Source organism: Cervus canadensis, chromosome 2, assembly GCF_019320065.1.
Source record: "Cervus canadensis isolate Bull #8, Minnesota chromosome 2, ASM1932006v1, whole genome shotgun sequence".
NCBI lineage: Eukaryota > Metazoa > Chordata > Mammalia > Artiodactyla > Cervidae > Cervus > Cervus canadensis.
The window spans coordinates 43861146-43882226 of NC_057387.1; the positions used below are offsets into that span (position 1 = coordinate 43861146).

Sequence of the window (21081 nt, forward strand, 5' to 3'; positions counted from 1 at the left end):
TACAGAAGTACTTGGTAAAGTGAAACGCTTAGGACATTTACCATCAGCTACATTTTGCTGTGTGCAGCCAGTGAACTTGAGAGTAGGACATAGTCAGTGGGATTTTGTGTGTCTATTAAAATCTTCTTGTTAAAAAAGCACTTGTGTGAAATAACAAGGCTTGATGAACCTGCCGAGACAGTTCAGTATACTAGAGTACTGCCTTTTCTCATAAACCACTCTTTTGCCAGGTACCTGAGGCCGTCTCATAGTGTTCTGGGCTGTCTTCTCCACTTCTGTGGGATGTGTGAGGCTGTCTCCAGTGACAGGTCTATCTGGCCACCATCTTTCCCATATAGCTTAGCTGTCATTCGAATGAGAGGCATCACACTAATGCTTGCTCAAATCAATTAACACTGAATAAGGGACCCAGTGAAGTAACACATGCAGCACATATAAAATCTGAGAAATTCATAAACATGCCCATCCTACAATAGCTATGAGGAATCATCCTTTGAAACTTATTCCTCCTCTATTACTTACTAGACGGTGACATGAAACAGAATATTTAATATCATGTTAATGTTCATTGAAGTTGTATAGAACTTAATATGAGCAAAAATAATTTACTGTACACCCTGCTGTTGTTTATCCTGTAGTTGTTCCAGAGGGAGGTGCTTCGGAAACAAAGCAGAGATATAGATTTCAAAGAATAGCAAATCATTGAAAAATAACCAGTAGACAGTCAAGAGGTATACACTAAAGGAGGAAAACATTTTGGAAAGGAACTATGCTAGAGAAAGTAATCACAAAACAAAGACACAGTCTAGAGAAGCAGCCAGTCTTTTCTCTCCCACTAGAGAGGAACATTCTGTGTTGTGTATGTATCCATAGCTTTACAGTGAATCTTAACACATAAGTTGGATGATTAATTTAGGTATCACTTGTTATGTAGCAACACATTATAACAGGGCCTAATTATAACTTTGTATGTGGCAAAGGCAGCATTTTCAAGTTAAAGTATACACACTCTGTAGTCAGATCATCCAGTTTAGAAATTGGCATTGCTACTTCCTTTTTCTATGACCTTCCACGGAGTTGCTTAATCTTTATGTTCATCAAAATCCTCATATCTGCAATGCAGATAATAGAGTTGTCTTACAGAGTTGTTTGGAGAATTAAATGAGTTGGTATATAAAAATCATCTGCCTATAAGTCAGACACTTAAAACAGTGCCTGTAAATAATCAATACATGTTAAGTCAGATTTTCTGTAATGTAAGCCAACTTTTCTGTCTTTTCTTTTTTTGGAGAATTGAAATTGATAATCTTTCAGTGCTTCTTAAGAAGGTATTCCTTTGTATAAATACATGCTGAAAAACCAAAAACTTCAGTAACTATTCTAGGGGAACAAAGAAACTATCTGGCCTTATTGAAAGACAAAGAACACTATACATATATTATACTGAGCTGTTTTGTTTGTCAAATCTTTGTCAATTTCTCTTTATTCACAAAGCTCCTTCTTCCCACTGAAAGATGAATTAAAAAGTCATTTCAGTGCCATTTTGAAATCATCCTAGTATAGACACGTACCTTATTTATTAATATGCCACCTACTCTCAGGGAAATCTTCCTTTGATAGATGGGTATTTGCAAGTTTCATTATCTTTCATATTTCACTTAAGGTTGCTTCATTTTTCTTCTTTTGTAGCACTTTGTTTAAATTTGCTGAAGTTTAATACTTTACTTTGATTTAAGCTTTATTTTTTCCTTGCCACAAGATGTGGAATTTGAAAAAAAAAATAGAAAGTACCAAATAATAATCCTATCTTAATAGCTAACATTTATTGAGCATTCACTATGCACTAGGTCCCAATGCTTTATAGATAGATAGATATTCATTTAAATCTCACATCTATGAGAGAATATAATTATTATTCCTGTTTTAGAAATGCAGAGGTAGAAGATCAGAGAGAGTAATGAATTATTTCAGGGCTCTCTCAAATGATAAAAACTTTAGGAAATATAAGATAGAGTGGGATAATTTATTTAAAAAAATCAGCTTATGCAATTGTGGGAGCTGACAAATCTGAAAGGTATAGGTCAGGCCTGCAGACAGACAGAACTTCTTCTTCCTTAAGGAAACAAAAATTTTGTTCTTAGGACCTTTGAACTTATTGGATGAGGCCTACCCAGGTTATTGAAGTAATATCCTTTTCTTAAAATCAAGTGATTATAGATATTAACTGCATCTATTAAATGCCTTCACAGTTATACCTAGATTAGTGTTTGGTTGATAATTTGACAGGCATATTTGCTAGGTACACATAAAACTAGCATAGAAACTTACAGAAAATCACAATCAGAAATATGGGAGAGGACGAACTCACGTCAAAGTCTGATGACAAAATCCTGTTCCTAATCACCCAACAGCCGTCATGGTTAGCAGAGGATTAGGGTACTTCTGCCAGGTGGGCTGGACTCCCTAAGAGTCTGTGCGAAGAGGTTCAGATACAGGGCCCTATTGGATGACCTGCCACCCAGGTGGGAGAGAAGGGCTCCATGGACCTTGGAAATCTGAAAGTGTGCATGAACTGGGATGTGGCTAAACAGGCTGCAGAGCTGTCTAGTTACTGGCTCATTTTTCCTCTCCTCAAGCCAATATCTATAGGTCAGGATATGTAACTGGTGCCCTCCTGAACATTTACAGGGAGATTCTGAGCTAGTAAATGTTAAATTCATTACAGTGATAAATGCAGAGTGGGATGAAAACACAGGAAACACAGTCATGTTTGTCCGTGTCTGATTCCAGGGAAAAAGGGAAATATAAATTTTACCAAAGCTTTTTTCTCATGAAATAATTCTCGAGGAGAGGAAAAAGTCATCATCTCTGTGGGTCAGCTAGTGCACTTAATAAGAATGCCTTGCACTTCTTTATATAACAGTTATTTTAGCAGTGGGTCTATAGAAATTAAGCACAGATGTAAATCTCCATTTTGCCTTAGTCCTAGCAAATAGTGAAAAAGATCAGATTAGGAATTAGTAAAGGAATGATCTTAGACTTCGTTACCAGAAACTGTGGAATTCTTATCCACCACTTACATTCTCTGTGCTTTGTTTTTGATCTGCCTTAAACATTTTTCCTTATCATATCACCTTGAAATTGCAAAACACTTCACATTATTTTCCTTGTTGTTTATTGTTTTTTAACAGGAAAATGAGAAAATGGGTATCATAGAACATACACAATCTCTATGGTATAGTAATATAAGAGTGATGACAGGTCATTATTTAAATATATATATATGTATATTTGTATATATGTATATAAAATGATCTATATTCCTTTGACTAATCAAATGTAGCTCAAACTACAATCATCATAATAACTTTAGAGAAAAATTATTTTGTCATTAGGATCTTCAAGTACTTAGTCACCACTTATTTATGTAACTGTATCCACCCCCATTTCAGTCTTTCTAAAATAATTACATTAGTAACCACACATTTATGTAATAGTTGCCATGTTACAAATAGACTAAAGTATATTCATCAATGTCAGCAAATGAAGAAATAAACTTATCCTCCTTTCATTTTTTTTTCATTTATTTTTATTAGTTGGAGGCTAATTACTTTACAATATTGTAGTAGTTTTTGCCATACATTGACATGAATCAGCCATGGATTTACATGTGTTCCCCATCCTGAACCCCCCTTTCATTTATAGAGAAGTAAGACAAAGGCAAGTCAAATGATTTGCCTAACTTCCTTAAATAATTAAAATAACTTAAAATAATGCTTTTAGAATAATCTAAATACAAAAGGCAAATGTTTTTGGGGAGTAAATGGAGGAGGTGATGGACAGGGAAGAAAAATGTTTGATTTAATTTGAAGGGACAGGAGTGGTTTATTGCTGGCTACAAACTCAATCCACAAGGCCCTTTCAGTTTTCAGGTCAAACACAGTATCTACCTTATCTCACACAACAAAACTCATCCCTTGCGCCATGCTTTTTGCTCTTTGTGTCCACCAGCAGCTACCATTGCCCTTCATTTAACTATGAAGTAAACTCCTGCTTCTCTGGACCGGCCTACCGGTCGACGGAATTTTAGATAGTAAATAACATTAAACTTAAATTTCCTCCTTACGGAATTGAGATGAAAAGCTTTCCTGTAGTGGAGTGAAAGCTCTCAGATTTGTTTCAGTTGTAGTTTGAAAACATTTTAGCTGCCTATTCACATTCTTTTCAAACTGTTGGCAATTATTTCCTAGTTAGTTGATACATGAATATTACAGACCATTTGGCAAGTATGGAAAAAAAAACAACAAAAACCAATGGAATATCCTTAATCTCACTACCAGAAATGATCACTATTCAGATTGTATTGTTTATATATATATATATATGTATATATTTTTTTACAAAACTTGAATATACAATGCTTTGTGTCCTGCTGGTTTATTTAAAATTGTATTTTTACTGCAATCTGTTACCACATTTTTCAAATGTTTGTTTTAATGACTGCATTTTGTTCTATTATCTTTTTCTTTTCTTAAACTAAAACTGTATTATTCATTCTGTGGCATTTTTGTATTCCTCTATCCTTTATTTGTCTCTCTCTTTCATTTTTTTCTTTTTTTTTTTTTTGCAATGACCGTTTTTGTACATTAAACCTTTATTTGCATGTCTTAGTGTTTTCTTATGATAGATTCAAAACATTTTTTAGAAATTGAGCACCAGTTTCTACTAAATTTCTACCAAAGGAGCATAACGAATCCCATTTTTAACCTTGCCATATGGTGTAGTTTTCTTAAGTCCTTTACTTTTTAATAGAAGAGAAATCATATCTTATTGCTTTAACAGGCAGTTCTTATATTACCTAAAGGGTTTAAGATTTTTGGTGCTTATAAGCTGTATTTTTGTTATCCCATTTTTATTATCCTTTGTTTATTCTTCTATTGAGAATTTATGTTTCTTACTAGAATTGAGAAATGTCTTTATATAGAAAAGACCTTTTATTTGTCAAAATAGCCTTCTAGTTAATCATTCACTATTTAATTTGTGTATATTTTGAAATGTAGAAGTAGCTGAATATTTGTGGTAAAACTCTTTTTTCCTCTGAAGTCTTTTAGTCTTTTTTTTCCCCTTATAATTAGCTTCCATGTTCAGGAACTAGATAAATACAAATCCATATTTTCATTTAGTTTTTGTGATGAATTTTTTATATTTAGCACTTTAATACCCAGAAATAATATTTTTATTTATGATATGAGGAAAAAATATAACCTGATTTCCCTCTTAACACTATATGTGTGTATCCGTTTTTGTATATGTGTACATAAATGTGTGATTTATGATGTATGCTTTACATATACATCAAAAGTACAAGTTATTTATCAAGTATAAAAATTATATATCAAAAGTACACTCTGAGGTCTGTTACAATGTGTTCTGTACACTTTTATATTAATTTGCTTATAAATTTTTTCTTTTAGAACCACATCATTCTAATGACTGTAGCTTTCCACTTTCTTTCTAATAGTTGGTAAGAAAAATCACTCCTCCTGCTAATGATATTTTATAAATTTGTATTACTTAGGTTTGCCAGAACCCAAAAAGGATCACGTCTTCCAAGGCCTGACACAGGAGCAGGGGTTTTACACTTCCAAAGACTTTCTGCCTCTTGTAGCCAAAAGCAGTAAAGCAGGTATCCCCAATTGTCTTCTGTTCCTAATGTTGCCTATGTTGTTGTATGTATTATACAATTATCTTAAATCCAGGCTCAGTAGGAAAGTTTCCAAATCTCCTGTTCATCTTTTCATAATAGCAAGGTAAAATTAAAAAAAAAATCTGATATAGTTCTTAGCCATAATCACATATTTGTCCATCCTCCTAATTGAACATCATCATAAGGATTATATACAGGTCTAAATTGCATTGTGAAAAGTTGCTTCAAAATAAGAGTGTCTTAACAAACATCAGAAGGTGTTCTTAAAAGAAACTTAACTTCACTTTGGGAACTGTTTTTTTGTTTGTTTGTTTTAAAATGGGGCAGGTGATCGTGTCTTCTTTGTATCCATACAAGCAGAAAGATTCAGTCCCTTCTTGAACCAGTTTTATAAAATTAAAGTAAAACATTTTGATGAATACCCTAATACCTAGTCTCTGTGTGATATCACTTCACATACCACAAGAAGACCAACCAGAAGCTATGCTTGTCTTCTGCTGTGACTGGGCTAGAGTCATCATCTTAGTGAGAAAGAAACTACAGGGTATTCCCTAAAAGCCAATAGCCAAACTCCTTAAATATATACTTTTAAAGAATTTTGAACTTAAGCTGTTCTAACATATAATTACCTACTGAAAAAATAAGAACTTATATTTATTCTCCTAAAATTGAAAAATATAAGAAACTGCCTCTCTTAGATCAATCTGCAGAATTTTACAGCTAAATTTGTGTACTATCTTCATCTTTTTTCCCCAAGAGAACATGATGCTTGCTTGGGAAGCAAGAATATCTTAGTACACATAGTACGTATTTGAGAGTTGCAGAGGGCTAATTATGTAACCCCAAACAAAAACTTTCAAGCAAAATGATAACACTAAGTTATATGTGGTACCATTTCAAAAATTGTAGTAATTTATCTTGTCAGCAATTTTATTTAATCCAATAATACAATGCTACCTATTATATAGCAAACACCTGCTTTTACTTTTTTAAAGAATCTTCATGTGGACATCAAATCTTTATATAAATGCTGTTGAAAAATGCTCACTTGGAAATTAATATTTTTTAATTGTTCAATTTTACAAACAAAACCAGGGAAAAGCAAAAAAATTAAAAAAACAAAAGGGATAAAGTTTTGTTTTAACTATTTGAAGGAAATAATTCTTAGAAATTCTTCAGTTACATAAAGGGAACATACTAAGCATGTTAATTTTCAAAATTTACCAAATATACAGCAGGGTACACATAAGAAATTAAATGTTGTAATGAAATACTGCAGATTATTAACCCAGATCACAAGGATCACTCTTTTCCTTCTAACAAACAACTTAATGACAGTAAGTTAAAAATACACATCACAACTTTGACAAAGAGAGTTTTAATAGGTTGATTCCAGCTTCTTAAGACCCAAACTCTTCAAAATGTGTTACAGATATCCTTCTAGAAAGAAGAGAAAAAAAACAAGTTAAAGGTATTGACTATGAAATTACATATATGAGCATATTTTTAAAGTGGGAATAAAACTGTCTTTCAATGAAGCAGAATAATTTGATAGTGACACTCCGTCCTGGAGAACTGCAAGATGCAATTTTACACTGCTTTGAGTACAAGTATCTTTTGAGCTGTCATGCAGAAATGGTTTCTCTACTTGAAAATGGGGTTTTCCTTTCATCATTCAGGAATGTGCGCCTGTCACTCTCCACTGCTGTCGATACGGGGAGCCGTGATTGTGCTCGGAGCTGGAGACACAGCTTTCGACTGCGCGACATCCGCTTTACGTTGTGGAGCCCGCCGAGTGTTCATCGTCTTCAGAAAAGGCTTTGTTAATATAAGAGCTGTCCCTGAGGAGGTAAAAAAAAATAAACGTCAGAAAATATGGAGTTGTAATGCAACAGATTTTAGAAGATATAACTGTTAATGTGCAGGCTCTTAGTTTAAATCACTAGATTGTTCTTCAGATTGTGAAATGCAAAGTTTAAAATTTCTGGGTTACCCATAGTTGCTATTTTTTAGTACAGACATTCAAAGGAAAAAAAAAATTATTTTATAACACTGATTTGGAGAAAATGAATTTATCTTTGTCATTTCACAAGTGTTTCTTATTCTGTGTTAGTATCATTGAAAGATGTTGTATTTTAGTAGCAGTGGAATGTGCTAAGTCTTCCATATCCTAACAATAGATACTCTTCCCAAAATGCATGGATATTAGGAGAATGTGGTAATTAGGGACATTCGAAATTTTCTGTAAATCAAATTTACAAGCTACATTCAAAGAGAGATATATATATATATATAAAATGGCAAGGGGATTGCCATTTATTTTTTAAAAGAGCTCTAATGTAAGGATTATTTAGAATTAATAATTAGTTAACTACTAAAAATGACAGATTTAAAATCATATCATTCTTACAGGTGACTGGTGACTAATCTTGATTGAGATAGCAGCTGGGTACATGTACCATAGAGTTCTCAAATTTTAATGTTAAGAAAGATAATACCTTATAAAGGATATTAGTTCTGAGAACAGGAACCAAATGTATTTATAGAGAGATAAATTACTCATTTTATACAAATCAGTATTATGAATTTGATTTGCTTTAGAATTCTTGAACATATTTGGAGTCTTTATACTAGGCAAGAATTATGACTGTAGTCAATAGGTAATTTGTCACATGTAGGCTAACTACATTACAGATTAATCTCACTGAAATATCAGAGTCACCATTGGTTCATGACTGAGTTTAAAATGTCAACTTTATTCTCCAGGGCTCTTCTCCATCCACTCTTTTTCAGACTTTCCCTTCCAAATCCAAGGTGGAGATAGTCTTGTAATCCTAGGAGTTTTTTCTGGAGCACTATTTTAGGCATGAATTAGTGCAATGAGAGAGACCTGGGTTCAAAGAACCCTATTGGGAAGACCCGAAGAAGGGAAAGCCTACCCACTCTAGTATTCTGGCCTGGAGAATTCCAAAGAGGTCAAAAAGAGTTGGACACGACTGAGCAAAAAAGAAAAAAAAAAAAAGTGCAATCTTACATTGGTACAAATACAGGGAAAATAGTCATACTGGAGTAAAGTGACTTGCTTAAGAGAAGACAGGAGCTAATGTTATTCATCTTTATATCATCATGTATAGCATAGGACCTCAGCCAATAATAAGGACTTGAACAATTTTGAACTAAGTATTTTACATCTTATTTTTCTAAATCTAAAGCACCTTGAAATTTGGAAGGGAAGACACCGCTGAATGGCAGTGTCAGTTTACTTCATACTCTATATTGTAGTCATCTTCCATTGGCAAGGGTCACTAGAAATGAGTGGTGGCTATTTCTTCTTCATAAATAGAAAACACACACACATACACAAACACAATGAGACCAGATAATTAATTACTTGTTAGGGTAGAAGTTTTGTTTGCTTGTTTTATAATAGTACAATAAACAAAGTTTATTGAGCATCCTTTGTGTATCAAGCACTGTTTTAGGCAATTGGAATATAGCAGTGAACATATCAGATAGAAAATCTTGTCCTCATGGAGCTCATACCTAGTAAGGAAAGATACTCAAGCAAGCAAGTAGATTGTCATATAAGTGTATGTTGAACAGTGGTTAATGCAATGCAGAACAACAATTTAAATAGGACTATAAGAAGTGTGAATTTGGGGAGAGGTTATGGTGAAAGAGAAGGTGAGATTTCCATTTTAAACAGGGTGACCAAGGAAGGCCTTTCTATTACTATGACTTTGGGGCATAGAGATGAAGACATTGAGGAAATGTAGACATCTGGGAGAAAAATGTTCCAGATCAAGGCAAATGCATTCACCCTTTGTTGAGGAAATTTCTTGGACTTCTAGAAATAGAAGAAAAAAAAAGTCAGTGTGACTGGAACCGAGTATAAGAGGATAATATGTGCCTATATGTGATGAGGTCTTATAAGTGTTCCAAAGGCCAGTATTTACTGAGGAAGAGGAAATCCTTGAACTGTTTTGAGCAGACAAACACCAGGATCTGTGTTAAATTTTAAAAGGATGGCTCTATTGATAATTGACTAAAGGGGGGATTGGGTTAGATGCAGGGAGGCTATTCAGGGGCTAATTGTAAGAGTAGGCTATTAGATGCTTCCCAGGTGGCTCAGTGGAAAAGAATCTGCCTGCAATGCAGGATATGCAGGTATGATCCCAGGGTCAGGAAGATTCCCTGAAGAAGGAAATGGCAACCCACTCCATATTCTTGCCTAGGAAATGCCATGGACAGAGGAGGCTGGTGGGAACAGTCCATGAAGTCACAAAAGAGTCAGGCACGATTTAGCGACTAAACAACAACAAGGCTATTAGTTGATGTGACTGGTTTATAGGAAGGAAAGGATCAAACTCCAGGCATTGCTCAGTCAGAAGGTCAAGCTTTGGTGGGATGAACTATGGTCATCAAAGTATTGGGAGGAAGCAATGGGTTGGTGGGATAACTTGTTTTATTGCCTGCAGCAGAACTTAGTAGACTCAACCAGGTCTGGGGCTTAATTAAAACTAGAAGAACAAATGTTTGGATGTTTATTATTAGTTTATAAGAAATGAAAACATTTACATTGTCTTAAAACCCCTGGGCTGTGAGCTCTATGAGCATGATGCTATGTCTTCATTTTTTTTCTTCCCCTGCCTAGCCCAATGAATGTCACATGAAAAATGTTCAATAAATAATTGTAGAATGAATGTTTTCTGGAGAAAATAAGCATCCAGGGACTCTAGCATTAAAAAGGCTAACACCAAGTTAGCTTAGTTGTAACAGCAGAAGGCATTTGAAGTTTCTTTTGCAAATTCTAGGCAAACGTTTTCAGCATTAGAGAAGGAATAATACAGCAACAGGAGGTACATGGATTTTAGGGTTGGATCACTGGCCCATGATTATACATTTTTCAGACTGAGGACTTTCAGTATTTGTAGAGATGGCAAGATATTTGATTTTGCATACGTCAAAGAGGCCCAGGACATGGTAGTGCTAATGCTTATGAAACTGCTAAGTCAATATCGTGTATCTACTTTAAGATAACAGATTTTGAGAGAATATCCTGAGAAAAAATTTTAACCTATATGAAGAATTTAATACCAAATCTAATTTCTTTGTATTTCTTCTATTTCTCATATGCTTTCTACCACCAAAATACATAAACTGCAGTCACACTTGGTTTCTATGAAGTCAATGAAGATTGACATTTAGAGCTTTTCTCAAATATGTATATTGTTTATTGGGCTTTGACTCTTGGCTGGAATTTGAGAATAACATAATTTGTCTGTTGGTAAAAGGCCTTACTGTCAGGCATGTCAGCATGTATATATCCAAAGCTGTGGTCTAATCCTCAAGTGATTTTTGAAAGAGGAGGGAACTAGAGAACAATATAAAGTTTTCTGACCATTTAGTGGCAAATATAAATTACTACATAGGCCAGTAAGATTTAACAAGGAATTTTTACATGGTTAATAACAAAGAACCATATAATTAGATCCAGAAATGTTTTAATCTACTAAGAAGCACTACCCAATAGACGCTGCAGGACAAGCACATCCCACTTAACCAATCAGAGGTTTTCATACTTTAGTGTGCATCAAAATAACCTGGAGGGGCTTATTCAACACCGCTTACTAGGGCCCCGTCCCAGTTTCTGATTTGGTAGGTGTGGGGTGGGCCTGAGAATTTGCATTTTTAACAAGTTCCCTGGTGACTCTGAGGCTGCTGATCCACTGCTCTAATGGATCATCAATCTAGTTTCCCGCTGTCTAATTAGAGCCATAAGCAGTGTGCTGTTTTGGGGCATTTTCCATCTTAGTTAAGGAAGCATTAATGCTACAGAATATAAGGTGTGATGAAACGAAGATGTGGAGGCATCATCAGCATATTGATGTAATTCTGATTCCAAATGTCTTTCAGTCTCCCCCGTGGCCTCACACACATGCTAAATAGGATGCTACTGACAAACTGGCACTTCGCAGCCAAGGGTCCTTAGGGAAACCAGCCAATCATTCAGCACTATCCTCTAAGAAGATGAGGGAAAATCTGCTAATAATTCCCTCCAGAACTTTCTGCAAGCTTAAATAGGTGAGATTAAATTTCACAGGATAACAGAATCCCCCAAAATGCTGGTATTAAAAGCTGTTGACAGATCAGATAGAACTGCAGAAATGCTTTAGGCAGTTGGGAATCCCTAAAAGGAGGCATGAAGGTCAGGACTCAACAGACCCACTTGAGTTGATAAATTTAATGGATAAGGTTGGGGAAGGACTTTGTAGTTCATATTAATTATTACTGAGAAGAATGCAGTACAAAATTATTTTAATAGCATAGTCCCACACACAGAGAACATACCAAGAAACATACTCAGTTTCCCAATAGCAGCAAAACACAATAGATCTTTGATTCCGTTGTTTTAATTTTTGGCGGCACTGAGGTTTTGTTGCTGTATGTGGGCTTTCTCTAGTCCTGGCAAGCTGGGCAACCTCTCTTGTTGCAGTGCAGGGGCTTCCCATTGTGGTGGCTTCTCTTGTGAAGCATGGACTCTCGGGAGTGTGGGTTCAGTAGCTGTCGTGCATGGGTTTAGTATCCTTGGCATGTGGGATCTTTCTGGACCAGGGATTGAGCTTGTGTCCCTTGCATTGGCATGCAGATACTTTACCAGTGGTCCGCCAGTGAAGTCCTCTGTGATTATTTTTTATATTTCATATTATTTTTAATTGCAGTATAATTGCAGTATTGTGATGGTTTCTGCTGCATATCAATATGAATCGAATCATCCATAGGCATACCCATGCCCACTTGCTCTTAAACCTCCCTCCCACCTGCCTCCCCCTGCCACCCCTTTAGGTTGTCACAGAGCACCAGCTTTGGGCTCCCTGCATCATGCAGCAAATTCCCAATATACATTACCTCTGTTATGTTTTATTTAGGCTCACTATTTTATTCCACCTGTTCATTTGCCAGAATAATAACTGATTTACTTTGACAATGCCTGTTTTCATGTATTTTAGCTATACAGAAGGTCAGCTATTTTGATAATGCTGCTTTATTATTTTTAATAATAAAATAACAGAAGCAGATAGACTGGTCTGTTAGTCAAAAATGTCTTCATCTGTTATTACAACTCTGAAAAAATGCATTTTATGTGAAAAATATGTATCTTTTAATTGAATCCTCCTGGTACCACACAGCATTCCCCATTTTAGATCATTAATGTGGCATGATCTGCAGGTCTCCTCTGAAGTATTTTTAAGGTCAAATGATCATGTTAAAGCGATATCCATAGTTTCTTTCATCATCTAAATATTGCTAGCTAAATATGCATTTTCTCACCAGTAGCTAATGCTTTCTAGTTTTTATTGAGTTTTAAGAAATATGACTCTGGGACTATTTTTAGAAAATAACCTTTATAAGCTGGCAAAATTAATTTTACTTAGTTAAGAGTGATGCTTATAGCAGCTCTTCAATAGTTGGCACCTGCATATCATATGAGCTGGTGGTCTCCATGGAAAGTAATCAGAGACCCATTAGCTAGGTAGTGATATGAAGATACCTGCAGACAAACAGGCACAATTGTCCCTGGGAACACAAAGTTAATTAATGGTAGTTAGGGACTTTCCTGGTACTAAGATATTAAATATGTCTTTAATAATTTATGATGATGTGGGATTGACATTCCAAGGATCTGTATGTGTTTACCTTTGTGAAAAGACTGAAATTTCAGAGAATGGAATAGTCACAAAAGGAATTAACCCAAAGTTGAAGTACTTGGGTCTAGGTTATATATTTTAGTCTGATATGCCCATCTATAAAATCAGTGTTATAACTATATGCTTCTAAAAGTTCTTCTATTCCCCAAGTTGTGTATTTTGAACATTTAAGAAAGATATGCGAATGATACATATTTGCATATGTAGGACAGGAAGGCTTTATCTCTTCATGAAATGACAGGAAGTCTGTGTTGAAAATTTTGGCAATATCTATAAATACTACACTTGAAACAAGTTGCAATTAATGTGTCCCCAGTCAGTTGGTGAGGTAAAATCTGCTGCAGTCAAGACATGGATATCAAAGAAGCTGACAGGTGAGATTGTCAGAATTCTACACTACATTTGATAATTCAGGTGGTAAGTGAAAAGGACTGTAAATAGGCCAGGAGCCAAAAAATGCTTGTGCCCATTCAAGATTATATATTCTAAATACTTACTTATTTTCAAAAATCCCAAGGGATGGCTACATCATGTTTATTTAGGAATAGGTGTAGAGCTAAAAACAATGCACCTTTTAAAAAGGTTTACCAACTTTCCCGTGAAGGTATTGATCCCATGGTTGTTCAGTCGGTAAGTCATGTCCAACTGTTTGTGACCCCATGGACTGCAGCATGCCAAGCTTCCCTGTTCATCACTGTCTCCTAGAGTTTTATATATAATATATATTATATACACATACATACACACAGATTCATCAACAGTGCACATTTTAATCTGGTGTTAGTTCACTATCAAACTGTATTAAACAATGGCATTTTGTTATTACTCTATTAAACTTTATGTTGTTATTACTCTATTTACTTTTATGTGAAATTTAGAAGCTCCTCTTCCATTAATAATGTTCATCTCAGCTTCCCAATATCTTTCCTTTTTTATAAATTGAAAATATTAAAAACTAATTTGTATAATTTTAAAAAACATTGGTCATGCATGCAGTTTAAAAGATAAAAATAAATGAAAAGCACGTATGAGTTAATACAAAAACAAAAAAAATTGTCATTCTTTTTAAAAGTGATTTTTTTTTCTCTTAAAAAAGATAAACTCATCCTTCAATGTCTGTTCTAAATGTCATTTTCTCTTTGAAGGTTTCCTTAGCTCCATCCTAATTAGCCTCTCCCTCCTGTGAGACCTTACAGTTCTTTATGCTTCCTATATTATAACACTTATAGAGTAGTTATTACTTTATACTCATCACACAAATTAAAGTGCAATCTCCTTCAAATGGTTTGGCTCATTCAACATGAGTTTGAGTGAAAGTATAGAATAGTGCTTGATCCAAGTAAACAGATCAGTAAAGTATGTTGAATAAAGTACTTTAGGGGCATTGAAAACCTCATAGGAAGACTTTAAATGAATATAAAATATTTAAAATATGTAATTTATATCTTATACATACTTCAAAATTACTTCTAATAGCTTTTGAATAAATAGTTTATTCAATTGTTTATCAATATATATTAATCTAAATTTTTAAAGTTTCTTTTATTACAATATCAACCTAGCAAGTAGATTGAAAATGTCAATTTTCCCTGGCCTTCAAACTCTTAAAAGATAACCGAATTTAGAAAAAAAGAAAGAAAAAAAAATTCAACCAAGCAATATATGAAATTAAGATTAAAAATCAGTAAAAAAATGTTGAATCAGAGAGGATTAGTAAGTTGTACAAGACATAGGATCCTAATTTGTATAGAATTTATATGAAGAGGCATTTCAAGATTGAAGAAGGTATTACAAAGGCACCAACATAATGCAGAAGGTAATCTAGTGAGACATTCCAACAATAGTTTGACTGTATTCCAACAAATATTCTAACAAATATCTTGTGAGATATTCCAACAATAGCTTGATTGTAGCAAAATCTAAGATGAGGATTAATAAAAGCTCGTCAGATTTCAGAACATTTTGTCAGTCATAAATGAATAATGTTTAAAAATACTCTCTTCTTTTAAAAATGATGTATTTTATAATACCCGTGCAAAGGCATTTTAAGCCTCTAGATTATGCCATGCATTGGATCTCTGGTTTTTGTAGCTTAATCATGACACAGCATAGTTAAGGGGCAACTATATCCAATGTGTAGTACAATGCTCATGTGGAGAAATGTTTCTTTCTGTTCAAGATTCTTCAATTTTAAAATCTTACAGTTAAAAGAAGCCAAACACAATAGGAAGTACTAAAAAGGTAACCTCAACTTGTGGTTTCAGCAAACTTTTGCCTAGAAAAGAATAATTGCAGAATTAGCTTATATATTCCAGAGACTGGTAAACACATCCAAAGCTCTGCATTCCACCACAGACTGTGAGTCTGTATAAGTCAAAAAGTACAAAATATATTAAGATGTTTTTAATAAATTAAATAGATGTGATCAGGAGTAGATTTTCAGTTTACTGTCTCTTTCTCTATCCTCCTTTGTCTCCTTGGTAACCAAAACAACCAGAAGATTGGATTGTGAATTCAAACTCACATGAATTAGAGTTATAACTTGTATCCAGCTTTATTAATAATTTCAAGGATACAAGTAAACATGAAGTGTGCGGTAAACAATCAAAGGTACAAGACTGCCATCTTGTTGCATCAGGGTATGCTTTTATCAAGAATAACGTAGTCTCTAAGTAACATTAGTAGCTCTATCACTTACACAAAACTAAGTTGTTTTAACTATAAAACATCTCCATTTATATGCAGATAGTCACATAGTTTACATGACTGTTTAGAGAGAGCTATGCTGCCTAAATCCCAGGTTTTGTTTACCTTAGCAGTCCTAGACTAGCAGGTATACCTTGGCAAAAGCATTACAAGGATAACTGCTCTCCCACTTGGAAATGCTGATTGATAACTTGCTTCCATTAGCATATTTACAAGGGGATTTGACCAGGTCACTTTCTTTCTTGAGATAAACTCTTTTGCCATCCTACATCTTCTCTCACTGAAGGAAGATAATCTGTTTCATACCAGAATTTCTAACTAATTCCTACTCTTCTTTCAAGATTAGTTTATATTTTACATTTTTCAGGCAGCCCTTTTGTGACCTGCACAACTGCTGTTTAAAATAGCCCTTTTATGTGCCATTAAAACAGAATGTGTTTATACGTTATCACAAAATATAATTGCATATTTGTTTCTTTCTCAGAGATTTTTGAAAGTAGGAATTATTTTATTAACTACAACGCCTAGCACCACTTTTGTACATAAAAGGACTTAATAAATGTTGGCAAGTTAATACATTGATAGTGTTCTTATTATGTAGTATGAAAAATTTAATAGTGATGAAATAAAAGATAATATTTTCCCAGATTATCACTAGCCAATACAGAGTATCAAACAATTTTGATTTGAAATGCTATCTCTGAGGTCCTCATGTTCCTATATTGATAGAATTGATCACTTGTTGAATGTCTAGCTGTTAGAGGATAATCTTTACAAAGAATATTGTTTCTTCACATAATTTCTCAAACTTTGGCAATTAGAATTTAATGTATGCTGGTTTTGAGTTCTGCTCATTATCGTTTATAACCTATGCTTACTTTGTCTATATGCAATCTAAAAATGAGTTGACATCATGCTTTTAATTATAGTAAATTATGTTGTTTCATAATTTCCACAGTATGATGCCTGTAATATTAATCAGACCAAATCATCACATTACATAAAGTTAATCATTAAAATGATGATCTTTATTGCATGCTATAGCACTCTATTTTTATTTCACTCTGCATCAACCACATATTTTCCCCGAATATGGAGGTAAAAATCAAAGCTAAGAAGTGTTTTTTTTTTCCCCTCAGACAGTATGAAAAGAAAGTAACGATTTATTGGACTTCAAAAATGGAAACTTATGGATGCATTTGTCTCTATGAATTCAGTTCCCTTGAATATTTATTGGTGGGGAAAAGGACAAGAGACATGTGTATGTTTGCTTGGTGTACCAGTTGTTCCTCATGAGAATAGGCTTATCAAACAAGTAAATAAATAAATATGTGTGTCATGAACAGAAGTGTCCATATTACTCAACTCACTGAATTGTTGATTATTAATGATCATTGGGGCTTCCATGATGGCTCAGTGATAAAGAATCCACCTGCAATGCAGGAGACGCAGGAGATACAGATTCAACCCCTGGGTCAGGAAGCCCCCAGAGAAGGAAAGGGCAACCCACTCCAGTAGGCTTGCCTGAAAAATTCCATGGACGAGGAGCCTGGTGGGCTACAGTCCACGGGGTTGTGAAGAGTCGGACATGACTGAGCGATGGAGCGCACACACAATGATCATACTCAAACATTAGGTATTAAAAGGCGCTGACACTGACATCTGTGAACCAGTGATTAGCACAGGAGCCTGATTAATTTGAACAACAAAATGTTAAAACCTACTTCATGAAGTTAGACCACTGGTCACTCTGGTCCATCATGAAACATATGGCACTGAAACTGACAAATGAGAAGGAGTACCATTTGCTTTTTTGTTTCAAACTCACGGTATAGGATGCCCTGGTCAGGTAGCATGTCTTCTAAATGCTAAGTGTCCCTTTCTTTAGGATGAATGTTTAGTAATTGTTGACTCCATTTACTACTAGTCAGTTGTCATTTTGTTAGCTTGAATATCTTTGGGGTTTTCATATTAGTCATTCATCATGGTAAACAAAATGTTACTCAATGTCAACTGTCTGCCAGTCATTTTATTAGATACTGATAGGGCTGAAATCCACCTGATAACCTTTCATGTGGCATATTGGCTAGACTATATCCTGATTTGCCAGGCATCTGTCCAAATGTTCATTTTCTTGTACTCATCATTTCTTAAATATTTGAATGTCACGGCTGGATATTGGGGATAGAAAGTTAAGTAAGATATTCTCTTTGTGTCAGTTTACTGTCTAACAAATAAATACATTTAAATTCTGTTTTAATTTGCTATCTTTCTATCTTTAGATAATGTGTTCTATATCTCTACTATTTGCTTTATGAAGTAGTACTTCTTTGTTCTAAACTTGCCCTTCCTTTGTGTTCAAGGAGTCTCCATTAACTAATCTACAATATTGAGTTCATAAGTCCATCACCTGGTTCCTGTATTTTGTGATTATACCTCTAAACTTACTTAGACCAGGAAGGTTGGATTTCCTCTTTCCACTGAGGACAGCCTTCATCCAGCCAAACCCTTACCTTTAATTTGTCTTTGGCTAGATCCTTTCCTGTTCCAATTAGCCTTGTTTTGAAATTCAAAAACTGTAGCTATACAGAGTCTCATTCTTTCAAATATACTAAAATTTCTGTCTTTGAATAAAATTAAATACCACAGGGTTTTGATTTAGCCATATCATAATTTTTAGATAAGCTTCGTCATTTCTTAATATTCCTTTGGTTTCTCTGAGCATCAGTTTCTCTTCTGTAGGAAGGAATACATCTTCCCACAGTGGTTTGTTTGTGAGGCCAGCAAGCAGGAGAATCACTGAGGTTGTGAGATCAATCTGTAAATCATGATGGTACCCACTGTGTTTTTCGCTTTTCGAGCTGCAACAGAGAGAAAATTTTGAAGCTAGATAATTAAAATAAACAACTAATATACAGATGTCATATCTCCTTTGTGAAAATTAAAATGAATTATGTGTTAAGCACTTAAAAAATGATTATGTGTTGAGAACTTAAATATAAGTACTTTTTATCATTACTTATTATAATAAGTATAATTAATAATTATTATTTAATATTATTATTTATTATTATTATATTAATAATATAAGTATTATTATTGTCTGTATTTTCAACAGATTTCATAGTAATGGAAGTAAATTCCTTTGTTGTCCGCAAATAACTCAAAGGATATTTCACTTAACATATGGCTTCACTTACTTTGAATTTCTCATTTTCCTAATATTTCCCTATTGACTACAGTAAATCTTATTATCTCAGTTTTTTTTTCAGTGTAATATCAATACTTTCCAAATAATTGTATATGTTCAAGTCATGTTATGTAAAATGGAAAATCTAGGTACTAAATAGCAAAATAGCAGGACAGAGTGTGATTCATGTCTGCTGCTCAAATCTTAAATATTTGAGAGAGTGAATAACATTGTAATTTTCAAAAGCAGAATTATGGAATGGTCTGTTTGGGGGCCAGTGTGTATACCTTCTGACGTCTCTGCACAGTCAGATAGCTGGCACAAATACTGAATATTCGAATACAAGTTATAAACCCTGCTGCATATGAAAAGTTATTATGTTGGTTGAGGGCATATTAAAATACAGTTTCCTCCTGCTCATAATTCTACATAGTTTTTAGGCAATAAATTTTACTCAAAAGCCATGCAAGAGTACCACTAAATCTTATTCAGCCTTAATCTTACTGTAAATTCTTAAAAGTTCTGATTTATTTGCAGTGTTCAATAACTCATTCTAAGTTAAATGCCAAACTTGGTAAAAAGTATATAAGATTATCTACATATAATAATATATACTACCTAAGTATTCATAGAGAAGAGTAGAAAGGACTGAAACACACCCTAAACGCGTCTGAAATGTGCTCCCAATATGTGCAGCCTTAGTTCGGGATTTTATTTTTGCCTTCCACAGAAAAGAGTACTATTATAAATACACACCATGTGTTGATTTCCTCAAACCTAAAGATTCGGCATTGTTCTCCAGTCAAGTTTGCCATTATCATTAGAATTTAGCATCACTTGACATTTCTGAAACACAGTAAGCTGGTTTATATTGATGAGCTATGAGACGCTCCCTTCTGCAAAGGTGACAGAAGTGACACAGAAAGCGTGTCATAGTTTGGGACTGTATTTATTTTGTAATTTGAAGTATTTCAGGAATATTTTGCTTTCCAGACATCACACATTTTTATTTTGTAAAAAGTTAAAGAGGAGCAGTTTTCATTCCAATCCTAAAGAAAAGCAAGGCCAAAGAATGCTCAAACTATCACACAATTGCACTCATCTCACACGCTGGTAAAGTAATGCTCAAAATTCTCCAAGTCAGGCTTCAGCAAATACGTGAACCGTGAACTTCCAGATGTTCAAGCTGGTTTTAGAAAAGGCAGAGGAAACAGAGATCAAATTGCCAACATCTGCTGGATCATTGAAAAAGCAGGAGAGTTCCACAAAAACATCTATTTCTGCTTTATTGACTTCGCCAAAACCTTCGACTGTGTGGATCACAATAAACTGTGGAAAATTATTCAAGGGATGGGAATACCAGACCACCTCACCTGCCTCTTGAAAAACCTATATGCAGGTCAGGAAGCAACAGTTAGAATTGAACATGGAACAACAGACTGGTTCCAAATAGGAAAAGGAGTCCGTCAAGGCTGTATATTGTCACCCTGCTTATTTAAATTATATGCAGAGTACATCATGAGAAACGCTGGGCTGGATGAAGCACAAGCTGGAATCAAGATTGCCAGGAGAAATATCAATCACCTCAGATATGCAGATGACACCACCCTTATGGCAGAGAGTGAAGAGGAACTAAAGAGTCTCTTGATGAAAGTGAAGGAGGAGAATGAGAAGTTGGCTCAAAGCTCAACATTCAGAAAACTAAGATCATGGCATCTTGCCCCATCACTTCATGGGAAATAGATGAGGAAACAGTGGAAACAGTGTCA

At 34.4% G+C, this 21081-nt stretch overlaps 1 protein-coding gene across 2 annotated transcripts in view; it reads left to right on the forward strand.

Annotated features, from left to right (window-relative positions):
• DPYD (dihydropyrimidine dehydrogenase) overlaps positions 1-21081 on the forward strand; it is an 882445-nt gene that overhangs the window by 357876 nt on the left and 503488 nt on the right. For both annotated transcript variants that reach the window (XM_043460573.1, XM_043460572.1), the window contains exons 9-10: positions 5579-5686; positions 7387-7556. In XM_043460573.1, coding sequence (XP_043316508.1) covers positions 5579-5686; positions 7387-7556 — 278 coding nt within the window. The remainder of the gene's footprint in view (positions 1-5578; positions 5687-7386; positions 7557-21081) is intronic.